The 12,749-nt window shown below is 35.6% G+C and overlaps 1 protein-coding gene across 1 annotated transcript in view; it reads left to right on the top strand.

Moving 5' to 3' along the window:
- Nucleotides 1-11,802, top strand: part of LOC103800696 (neural cell adhesion molecule 2-like) — a gene marked incomplete at both ends in the record, with an annotated part of 27,121 nt that extends 15,319 nt beyond the window's left edge. Inside the window, 2 exons of the mRNA XM_009073080.1 lie at nucleotides 874-1,034; nucleotides 11,657-11,802. Of these exons, the coding sequence (XP_009071328.1) occupies nucleotides 874-1,034; nucleotides 11,657-11,802 (307 nt within the window). The remainder of the gene's footprint in view (nucleotides 1-873; nucleotides 1,035-11,656) is intronic.
- Between the last annotated feature and the right edge of the window lie 947 nt (nucleotides 11,803-12,749).

The following is a 12,749-nucleotide window of genomic DNA, read 5'->3' as shown; positions in this document are numbered from 1 at the left end:
AATACTTATCAAGCAATTTTTATGTAGGTGGTTATGAGAAGCTGATTCAGCAGAAATAAGATCAAAAGAAGCCTTCAACAAACTAGGCAGAAACAGAAGAATTTTAAAAATATTAAGATAATACTGCTGAAAGAAAAGTTGTGTGTATGTGACGGTGCTCAAGTGAACTAGTCAAGCCTTGATTTACTCTCAGAATTGTTCACAGGTTTTATTATTTGTGTACCATCTGGTCAGAACTCATTCTAACATCTGGAGACATGCCTGCTTACAAAGTTGTGGCTAGCCAACAACAACTTCGAGGAAATAATTGGGAAGGGTTCTTGATGTGCCAATAGACTCTACGTGCACGTAATTTAAATTTTGTATAAGTTGTTCCATTTTGTTACTGCTATGAAGTGCAGCAGTTATACTTAGAAAACAGGACTTTAAATGTTCCTCACATGCAAGTATGTATTTGTCTAACCAATTTCTTCCTTGAGTGTAAGCCATATGTTAGAGTTCTGTTCACAACTATTTTTCTAACATTAAGTCAAAACGGAACATTTAAGAATAAAAATATTGTTATACTTTTAATGCATATATGTTTTATAACCTGACAACAGAATTGTGCAGCTGGGGTCTTGAACATCAAGATGCAGTTCAGAATGCTTTGCTTGTGTCTAGAATGTGCAGTCTTGTGATAAAACACTGTGATCCTGAATAGCAATTTTTGTCATGCTAACTTTACATGCTGCCAATTTATGCCACATGAGTTAATGTGTTTTTGAGAGTAAACATAATAGCAGTCTCTTCCCTCAAGTATTTTCAGCATATTGCATATTGTTTCAGAGTTTGGAAAGTACTGGTCAATTTATACATCATTCTTTTTTTTAGGAATGGTAAACTTATTGAAGAAAATGAAAAATATGTGCTGAGAGGTAGAAATATGGAATTAACAATAAGAGATATTAAAAATATCGATGCAGGTCCTTATATCTGTAATGCTAACAACAAAGCAGGAAATGACAGAAAACAGACCATCCTTCAAGTTTTTGGTAAGTACTGCGTAGTCTGTTCTATTCTTCCTTTTAAAATCTAAGCATGAGGTGATAAATGGTGAGGTGATAATTCACAATTTTCAGTGGAACAGTATTCCTGCAAGGTGCCTACTGATGCAGCAAACCACTCTGTATAATTTTACAGCTTTTTTTTTCCCTGTTGGCTACTTTAACCTTTACACCTGAATTTAATCTTGAAAAGGCTATCTTTAGCATTTGCTTTTCTGCTCTTCAGATACAGTACAATGGAGTGTTAAATTGTTAATTCACTCAGGTTTTCCTTCAGAAGCTGGCTGCTTGAAACAAATTCAAGAAGAAAAAGATGGGGAAATTATGTTATGAAAAGTGGAAAACCAGGTTATTTGGACTTCTGAGCAGTGAGATTTTTTAATAAGAAAACACCATGCAGAAATGTTGCTGATTGTTTTGCTTTCTTGACTTTTATTTTATAAGTGAATGATCTGAATTTCAAAGGACAAAAGTAATAACATCAAAACTCTTACTTCTCTTTCTGTGCTCCATCACCTGATCTGTGTTAATGATTCTCTCCTTTACATGGTAGGAAAAATCTACGAAAAAAATAATATGTTGGAGTTTTTTATATTAATCATAGCTTGTAGAAGAGTAAAAGACCATTGTCATTTGAACAGTTAAAGGCTGTACTTTGGACGATGGGAAATTAACTTACTTGATTTAAAAATAAAAAGAAAATTAAAAATGAAACATTATATTAAAAAGTAAATGTTAAATATTAACTCCCAGTTAAAACTAATACAAAGTGAAGGGGCTTGTCATGGTTTAACCCCAGCAGCAGCCAAGAACCACACAGCCTCTCACTCACTCCCCCACCAACGGGATGGGGGAGCAAATTAGAAGGGTAAAAGCTACAAAAACTCATGGGTTGAGATAAAGACAGTTTAATAGAGAAAGCAAAAGCGGCACACACAAGCAAAGCAAAACAAGGAATTAATTCACTGCTTCCCAAAGACAGGAGGTGTTTAGCCATCTCCAGGAGAGCAGAGCCCATCACGCGTAACGGTTCCTTGGGAAGACAGACGCCATCACTCCAGATGTCCCCCCTTCCTCCTTCTTCCTTCCACCTTATATACTGAGCATGATGTCATATGGTATGGAATATCCCTTTGGTCAGTTTGGGTCACCTGTCCCAGCTGTGTCTCCTCCCAATCTCCCATGCATCCCCAACTTCCTTGCCAGTGTGGCAGTACAGAAAGCAGCAAAGGCCTTGACTCTGTCTAAGCTCTGCTCAGCAATAACAAAAACATCTCTGCATTATCAACTCTGTGTTCTGCACAAAACCCAAACACAGCCTCATACTAGCCTCTATGAAGAAAGTTAACTCTACTCCAGCTCAAACCAGCACAGGGCTCTAACAGGAGAGGGTAATAGGATAACTTGCACTGGAAGAACTTAGCTGTTTGGTTGGATAATGCTGTCATTTGGGATCTGTGAGCCTGAGGCTGAAGCCACAGTGTCAGTGAACATAATCGGGCTGTGTTTGTGTGTCCCACTGTCTTTCCTGTTTGAGGAACTCTTCCTAGCCCTTCACGCTGTGCTGTCTCCAGAGCTCTGTTCCTCAGGTCAGTTGTCTAGGCAATTGAGTTGCTTTGTTGTCCTGAGGTACTTGTAAGTTATTCTCAATGACTTTGCCAAGGGAAGATGAACTAAAATCTTACATTTCATCCCGGCCTCAAGAAGTACAGCATCTTGAAGATTTTTGTGGAACACCAAAATATTTCACTCATTTGTATTTCCAAACTAACTAACTAATCAAAATAATTGAAAGAATAGAAATTACTTGCTACTTTTGATATGAATTTAGGGAAATTTTGGAGAGAAATAACTGTATGTGTTATTTAAGTAATTTTAAGTATGGCTGAAATTTACTTAGTTTTTGCCTAGAGCAAGGAAACTTTTTAATGCAAGGGATAAGGAAAAGGAGACATCAGACTAACAGTGAGTATCTTCTGTATGCATTCTTTCATCTTTTAGCAGCCACTATTCTGGGACTCACTGGAAAGCTAAAGCCAAATGTTTTAATAGATACTGTGAGTTGGTTTAAATCAATTTTTGAGCTTACACATCCATATTGTTTACATGACATCTTAAAGTCTTCAATTCCTTATATCATTTCTTTTGTGAATGAAAAATTATTTCTTATGTGTAAGTTTGGAGTCTATTCATTTTTTGGCTGATAATTATAATTTTAATATAAAAAGTGAAGGATAATTCCTGATGTTCTTTGGATCAAATGTAGTTTTCTCTCACTAGTTCATTTATTTTCTAAGCTATGGCTTTTCAGTCCACTGAGTTTCTCCTTCTGTAGAAACAATTACGAATCTCTGAACTATGAATTCCTGTACCTTTCCATTTATAATTTCCTGTTTGTGAAATGGCAAGACAAGAATGGCACACAGGATTTGCATTGTGGGGGGAGCCTGCCTGTTCAGCAGCACAGAGTTGCTTCTGCTTTGATCTCGGTGCCTTCTCTGACATTTTGTTTGCTTCTGGCTCTCCCCAACTACCAAACTAGTGTTTTCACAGAACTCTCTGAAACATCTCCCACATCTCTTTCCTGAAGGGTTTTAGCTAACTTAGGGCACAGCATTGCTATGTATATTAGATACTTTGCCTGTGTTCTTTACTATCAAATACATTTAATTAGAGTATAATAATCTGTATACTGTGAGTTTGACTTCATGTCATGGTTTAACCCAGCAGGCAGTTATGCATCACACAAGCAGCTCACTTACTCTTCCCTGCCTGCAGAGGGATCATGGAGAAAAAAGGGGGGAAAAAGGAAGATTTGTGGGTTGAGATAAAAACTGTTTAATAGGACAGAAAAGGAATAATAATTATTATTAAAACAACAACAATAATAACAACAACAGAATTAAAATATACAAACTAAGTGATGTACAACTGCCCACAACCCACCAACCAATGCCCAGCCAGTTCCAGAGCAGTGGCCCTGGCTAGCTTTCCCCTTGGTTTATATACTGACCATGACACCATATGGTATGAAATATTCCTTTGATCACTTGGGGTCACCTGTCCCGGCTGTATCTCCTCCCAGGTTTTTGTGGAACATCAAGCAGCGACCCCTGATTTTTTTTTCCCCGTCTCATCACTGGTGGGGTGAGAAGCTGAAAAGTCTTTGATCCTACTGTAAATACTGCTCAGCAACAACTAAACCATCAATGTGTTACCACTGTTATTCTGAATCCATTGTGCCTAAATCCAAAACACAGCACTAGCTACTAGAAAAAAATTTACTCTATCTCAGCTGACAGCAGGGCGCCTTAGAGGAGAGTATCATCAATTAAGTCTCTTAGCTTATTTGTAATTTCTCAAGCCTGGTGTAATTTTAGTCTAATATCACCTCTAAAAAGTTCATCTCTAACTGTGAAAATGTGGAACAGAGCCGTAATTTCTCCTACAAAGAACTTTGCTTTTTCTTTTATCTCTTTCACATATGTTAAATTCCTAGTCATATGTACAGCCACCAACTTATTACAGTTTTCTTCCCTTCAAATGTGTTAAAAAAACCTGCAGTCTGAAAATGGCAAGGCAGATGACTGGTTATTATAGCTAAACAGTATGCACAAACACAGCTAGTTTGTGTTAAAATGACCTATTCAATTACATTTTTCTTTCCCACTTCATTAGCTTACTTATCTCACATACCTGCTATCTTTAATTTGCCATGCAAACTCCTTGGATTAATGACTACTGTTTTTACTACAACAGGGCTCTGGCAGAGTTGAAACTCATAATAACTCTAATGTTACCATAATGCAATAAAAAGAATGGTTACATTATAGCATTCAGCATTTAAAATTTCTGGTATTCTGCACTTGTGAATGGATATGCCCATCTTAGTGCCATGTAACAGCTGCCTATGTCAAGTTACTATGTGTGACCTAAATTCTTCTGTTCAACTTTATTTTTTCTTTTCAGTATCAGTGCTAAAAAAAAGCTGTTTTGTTCTCATACCAAATTCTTGCTCTGACAGTTTTTCTGCAACACTAACACACTTATAGACACCTATAGGTAGACACCCTGCTCTCCCCAGTTCTTCGTCTTTATAAGTGCTTTTTTAATCTGCTCTATCTAAAAAGTCAGAGAAAATAAAGTCCCATTTCCCTCATGGTCTTTCTTACTGCTGTGATTTGGTGATCTGTCTTTCACCCTGTTATCTGCTATCGTTCACTCCGTATCATTATCCATTACTACCTAATTGATCTCATCCACATTAATGTTTACAACTTGTGCTAATGTTTTTGATTCAAATTAATTTGCTTAAAACTAAGTGTTCTCCCTTGAATTCTTTAAAAATGGGTTTTGTGTTTGTCTCTGCTTGGTAGCTATCCCTTTCACCTATACTATTGTTTTATTGTTTTCTTTGATTTGTTTTGTGTAGTAGTTAGCCATAACTAGTTAGTAGTTAACCCTAACCCTAACCCTTTTTTTATTTTTTATATTTATATAAATATGTGTTAGGTATATGTAAATTAACATTTTCAGTATGAAATGCCACATTTTTACAGCTATCGGCAACCCATCAAAAATTTCCAAAAATAACAATAACAAGCAGTTGATTTGAGAGCAGTCAACAAAATTCAATACCTTAAAGCCTCTCTAAAATCTTCTTACTTTCTCAGACCAAAACATTTCTTCATCATTCCTTCTCCAGAGTGATGGCAGTAGTTTTCATTTACCTCAGAATGAAAGATCTAATCAGATTGAAGGAAACAAAATTAGCTTTAATTAAAGACCTATTCTTAAGAATGGTATTATATTCTGAAGGTAGTTTTATATCCTCATTTTGTTTCTTCTTTAGTCATTTATTTCCACCCCTTTATCACTCAAATGCTTGGTTATGCAATTCAATGATACTTAAAGAGTTGAGGTTTTCAACAAGTTTTCTCTCTTCTCTACAGAGGCCATAAAAAGAGACAGCTCTATTATTTTCTTTTTTTTTGAAAGAGAAAATGTATTTTTCTTTAGTCGGAATTTATAAAAAATTTGGAAAGAGCTCTAGTATAAATTAAGTTCAAGTTCTATAGGTTGTAGGTGTTTTACCTACATAATCAATGAGAGGGTAATCTGAGTAATATTTTATTGCAAAAATATTTTATTGGTATTTCGGTAGGTTCTGACAGTCTACTTCATGAAAGTCGAATGAGGGAAAAATACCTCAAAATGCTTTACAAAAGGACCTTTATAATGATTGTACAGTTTAAGCACATACTATTTTTATTTTCTATATGCCTTTTATGTATAATCTGACTCTTGTATAGGGGAAAAGGTTTTGCAGCAGTATTCAATATTACTTCTGCTGATTATTGAGAAATTATATGCTGCTATTAATATATTATCTCTGGTCAGCCAGATAGAAGGAAATGTAATGGACCTCTCCTGTCTTATCATTCTTAGAGGTGTTAAATGTTAAAAATATTAAATGTTAAAAAACACAGTGTTTAGGTTAATTTCAGCCCTAAAGGGCTATGCATCTTTGAACTGAGAGGCTGCATTGTGTCTGCGAGACTGGGATGAGAGGTTTTCAAATTTTCCCTTATTTTCAGCCTTAATGACTGCATTTCTTTTATATTTATAATGCCTGGACCATATCTAATTACTTTTCAGCTTAGTAAGTAGATTAATAGGTGTTTTGATATCCTCTTTGTATTTAGTTTTGGGTTTCATTTGGTTTTTACTTGAGATGCTATTCAATACGTATATGGAAACTCTTCATTTGAAATCATTTATATCTCTAGAAAGAGAATCCCATGGATCTTTGTATGGAACTATCTGTGCCTGCTCATCCCAGATATAATGAAGCATACCAACTGCAGTTTCGCAAAGTACAAGTCATCAGTTAAAGATGTAAAAAGTTCACACATTTTCTGCATTCCTTCTTCCTCCCTTACTTCCTCACCTGTTTGGAACAGCACTACTTTTTAAAATCAAAATTATCCCATCTACAAAGGCAGTGATGATAGTTCTCTCAGAAGACAAGCCTTAAATCCCTCTGAGTGTGAAGCAGTAATAGCATTGTAACATGTTTCAATAATATGATCTGAAGAGAAAGACTCGGTTCATCATGCACTAAATCAAGTCAACATTTCATACTGGTATGTGTGTGAATACTTATTATGTCAGGAATCAAGTTTCAGGAATCTCTTCTTTAGGTATTTCCATGTTGGGCTCTATCTTGTTTACTAAATTCAAATTCTACTAGCAGTTTCCAGGAGGACAGGGTTGTGGTTTGGCTACCTGATTCTAATGTGGCTGTGCAGTAAGATAGCATAAAAGTATGATTCCTCCTGTGATATATTAATCAGGAGATCCTATCAGGCAGCAATACAGATATTTAGTAAGCCTCTCACCAGTAAATCCATGTTCATATCAATAATAAGCTGCTTAAAGCACTTCTTTTAATGAGATATAATAAGGACTATCTCAGGCTTTATATATATGTGTTGATTCCAAAGTATAATGAAGCTCTTTTGTCAAAGATATGGGTAGAGAAACCAGTGAATTCAATTAATTGTATACCTTTTCCAGGACATTGGTTATAAGCAACCAATAACAAATGTAACACCTCAGATTGCTATCCATGTTCTTCATAAGCTTTTTGGGGAGACTGTAGGTACACAGCAATGAGACAAATCCATAGGAGACTAAGGGAGGAATCTAAAAGAAACTTGTTTATTGAGGAAGTATTAGAGAACTTAATACCAACCTTCATAGCTCAGAGACCAAACTTTCCTACCAGTATATGTTATTTCTTTATTTGTCAGTATCACTCTGTTAATATTTTAAAAATGCATGTTTAGTAATAAGTTCCTTACCTTCCAAATAAAATAATTTTAATGAAGTTTAAGTAGAACTTCATTCTATATTCAGTCATTCTTTCATTTCAGCCAGGTCATTTAGTTTACAAATTCTAAAAGTATATCACAACAAAAATATTTCAATATTTTTGACTGAAGAAACCAACAAAGACCTGGAGGCTTCTTGAATTTGCATTCAAAGAGTCTGTATTTTCATTTGTTTCATACTTGCTAGAGTACAACAAGCAAATACCAATTTAGTTTGAGAGTGACCTTGTCAACTTAGAAAGAACACTTGCAAAATTGGAAGCAGGAGGGTGGGCAAAACAGCTGTTTAAGTATTTCAGTCGGTACTAGTCTTGACGTTTTCAAATAAATATTATTTACATGTACAGAAATGTATTTCAATATTTTTCAATGCCCAAAATGTCATTGAAAAGTATTCAAACAGCATAAAAACTTCTAGTCAATAGCAAGTTATGACTTGTGACCTACAAAAATGAAGCAATTAAATGATATACCCCATATGAGCTCTCTTCTTCTTCCAAGTAATAACTGTCAGCTAGATATATTTGATGATTAATCAGTGCTTATTCCCTCAAATGTCAGCTGCTCTGTCTGAAATGTCAAGCTAAAACTTTTTGTCTTGTAGCAACCCACTTGAAGAAGGCCTTAAAGAAATATATATCTGTGGTTAAAAATTCAAGAGAATTATTTATATGTTTTGGAACATGCCCCATCTTGAGTGATGATATTGCTTGTCATGTTGTCCAGATGGGGAAATCTTCTTGTTCTGATGGAAGTAATGCAATTATAAATTTTGAAAATTTCTGACATAAAATACTGTGATGCCTTTCTGCTTTTAATAAGTCGTGTATCTGCCATAGCTCTTTCCTTGTTTCCAGGGATGATGATATATCAAAGGAATGAAAGGATAGAACAGGTTATATATGGCTAAAGAAACAGACTACCTGAGTGCCAAAGTAAAATATTTCATAGGCATTTGAATACTCCTGAAAGTGAGGGTAATAATTGAAGTTATTTTGAAGTTTAACATAATTATCTTTTATCTTAAATTCTTTTTTATTTTTTAGTTGTTTCCACTGACAACCCTTGTACCACAGAGGAAGGTTTTATATTTTCTCAGCTAAATTGATAAACTCCTGTAATGATTTGTTTACTGCCTTCTACTGCATGCAATAAACAGAGATCCAGTTGACGTTTCAAAAACCCCTGATCAGTCAGGGTGTTTTATTTATGCTTATGATGTCACTCACCATAGATCATATATTAATGAAACCAGTTATTGGTTCAGTGCTTTCTTAGGTAAAATACTACTTGTTTTTCATGTTTATGCAATAAACACATAATAGTTTATTTGCAGTAGTCAAGTGTGAACAGACAATAGACAAACAACAGAAGGATTATGGATGTAAGGAATGAGAAGTGAGACCAATAATGATGTGGTGGAAATGGAGAAAAGAGAGATAGCAAGTTTGAACCTGATTTTATTATTTTTCTTGGTGATGCTGAATGTAGCATCTGTGAGACAACAGTCATAAATGAAATAGTGTTCTAAAAATGAAACAGGAGACCAGACAAAAGGAAAACATTTTTCGCTGTGAAGATGGTGAGGTGCTGCCAAAGGCTGCTGAGAAAGTCTGCAGTCTCTGTTCTGAGTGTTTTTGAAGATAGTGCACAATATATCCCTGAGCAATCTGATCTGAACAGGGTCTCTTGACCCTGTATTGATGAGAAGCTTGGTCAAGAAGACCTCCTGGAGTCCATTCCAAACTGAATTATTATCTTTCAGCTTTTGATCCATTGACATGAGCCTATATTGCTCTTCTGCATAGCAAATAGTTTAGTGTCCCTATTGGAAAACATTTTATTTTGTTTCATATGGAGTACACTATAGTAGTCAAAAGCAAATCTCAGAAAAACTACAAAGAAACTACATTGTTTTCAACAAATGCTCTTAAAATTGATGAAGACAATGTTAAGAGCTGCCAAAATTTAATTCACTCAAGGCAACTCAATTCACTGCTTTTAAGTGTAAACATATGGAATCATATTCTTATTGCATGATTACGTTAGGCTTTCCAAGGGGTGTCTCATTCCATGTATAAAGTGAATTAGTTCAGAGAAACTTAGTAATGGTTACATATGAATTAGTATATAGGACCAATAAATTTTAATGAGGATACCTGAATGGGGGTTGTTCTCTTCTTCCAGGCAACCGGCAGTAGGACAAGGACACAGATTCAAGCTCTGCCAGGGGAGGTTTAGGTTGGATATTAGGAAGAGATTTTTTTAATGAAGAGCGTTATCAGGCATTGGAATGGGCTGCTCGGGGAGGTTTTCAAGATGAGACTGGATGTGGCACATAGTGCCATGGTCTAGTAACGACAGTAGGGTTGGACTTGATCTTTGAGGTCTCTTCCAACCTGGTTGATTCTATGAATATTCTATGCAGAGTTCTCCAACAGAGTTCTTGTGCAATATTGTACAGGTAAGTCCTTGAAGTAAAAGTGTTCGCATGTAACCAGAAATTGTGTTGCATATGTAAATAACCTGGCAAGGTACAGTACAGATGAGAGCTGAGCTGCACTTTCTGTGTACTTGAGGCTATAAAATCAAATGATTTGAAGAATGCAAACAATATCTGGGATTTTTAAACTGTATTTTACCATTAGTTTACTTGGTAAATAAAGATGAACAGCTTTGTGTCAGAGGACTATTCAGTTCTTAATAGTGTTAGTATTAGTGTAATATGTTTGTTATTGGGGGATTTTGCTGAATTCTGTAATATATGTAAGGCAGTTAAGCATTGCTAAAGATCAAAGTCCAAAAATAGTAGTAATTTCTAATTTATTTATTTTTTTTCCTGAATGATTTGCATTTGAAAACAAACATTGGTCATGACAGAATCAAAGAATGCCTAGGGTTTCTTTGGAGATGGAGACCATCTAGGCCAGAGAGAGCCAGAGTGGGTGTCTCCAGACCATGTCTAGCTGGGTTTTGAATATCTTCAAGGGTGGAGATTCCACAGTCTCCTGGGTGCTTGTTCCTCTCTTTATTCTCAGGCTTTTCCTCTTTCTGTGTTTCAATTTGTGCCCGTTGCCTCTTGTCCTGTCACTGGGCATCACTGAGAAGGTTCTGTCTCCATCTCTGTTTTCCTCTGTCAGGTATTTATACACATGTCTAAGACCCTTGTAGCTTTCTCTACCAAGGGTGAATTGCTGGTTCATTCTCAACTTCTTGACCACCAGGACCCCTGGGCATACTCTGCAGAGCTTCTTTCCAGCCAGTCAGCATCCTGCCTGCACTGGTGCATGAAGTTTTTCTTACCTGGAGGCAGAAGCATCATGGAATCATTGAACCTTCGCTTCGTTCTTGAAGTACTAGAGAGTAGCAAGGATTGACTGGTCCCTAAGGAACAGCAAGCTAGGAAAAAAAGCAGAAAATGCAGCCACCAAAGCAGTGGTCTTGCCAGCCAGGATGAATCCCACACTCCCCCAGCAAGGGATCTGCCAGCCCTGGGGGTGTTCTAGTCATGAGGCATACATAAAATGTTGTACAACTTGAAGTCAGAAAAGTTGATTGCTTTTATAGATGGCAGCATTAAATCTTAACTGAATCCTAATTAAAAAAAGATTTCAAAAAATGTGCTTTAACAGAAAAAAAAAAGGTGTTTTAAAGATAGATTTTGATATGACATTCTTCGTGCAGGGTCAGTAATGCAATTTGTATTTTTAACAGTGCAGCCTCAAATAATACAACTTAAAAATGAAACCGTGTTTGAGAATGGGAAAGCCACCCTCATTTGTGAAGCAGAAGGAGAACCTATCCCAGAGATTACTTGGAAAAGGGCCATTGATGGAATGACTTTCACTGACGGTGACAAGGTAAATCAGCCTTTAATGTATAAAATATCTAAATGTGTGTCGTCTGGCTAATCTTCTTTTTGTAAGCAGAAAATTAATTCAGAGATAGATAATTTTATATTCCTCTGGAACTGGAAGGAATTGCTATTTTCCAACGTAGTAAGAGAGACATGGATATTCTAAATTTTAAATTAAAAAAAAAATTAAAAAGGAGGGCAAATGAAGTGCTGAAAGATAATTCATCTCTGCAGGCTTAAATTTTCATACATAATCCTTTCTAATTGTTTCAATTTCATTGATCATAATGGCGACCCATAGCCCTTCTTCAGTATATTTGGACTCTGTCCAGTAATCCTCAAAATGCAGTGGAGCTTATAGATATCTTAAGTAAAAAAATTCTGAATACTTTGGAGTTCTTTATTTCCCACTTCTGATTTTTTTTCTTCCTATTTTTCTCTTTTCTATAATTTTTTTCTTGCACAGAGGACAAACTGAGCCTGTTTCCTCATTTTATTTCCCCATTTTCCTGTTTTATTTCAAAAGTAAGTTGAGTAGAGAAAGATTGCAGTGTGACAATGAAGAAACTGAGTTACTTTGAGAACAGGAGCTGTAATTAGATGAAATGGTGAAAGTAAAAGGGAATGGTGTAATGGTATTCCTAACCATATATAAAACAAGCTGTTTCTACAGAGTTGCTTTTTGCTTTTTCCCTTTTTGAAGTAGTTACATTTCAGTATTTGAATAATTATTTTCTTCTTAGTTTCCTGGAATAAGCTACAGAATTTCTCTGAACTGGTTAAAGTAAGAGATACCATCTTTCTGGCTAGTTAATTCAGAATTTTTACTCCAGATATTCAAATAGCAAAATATAGTAACTTGCAGATGTTTGCATATTCATAGCTGTTGCTTAAAAAAAGTTAGTTTAAAACCTATACAGCCATCATGCCACTGAGGGAAGTAGATACATA

Source organism: Acanthisitta chloris, unplaced genomic scaffold (genome assembly GCF_000695815.1).
Source record: "Acanthisitta chloris isolate BGI_N310 unplaced genomic scaffold, ASM69581v1 scaffold11964, whole genome shotgun sequence".
Classification (NCBI taxonomy): Eukaryota; Metazoa; Chordata; class Aves; order Passeriformes; family Acanthisittidae; genus Acanthisitta; species Acanthisitta chloris.
This window is presented reverse-complemented; position numbering and strand designations above follow the sequence as displayed.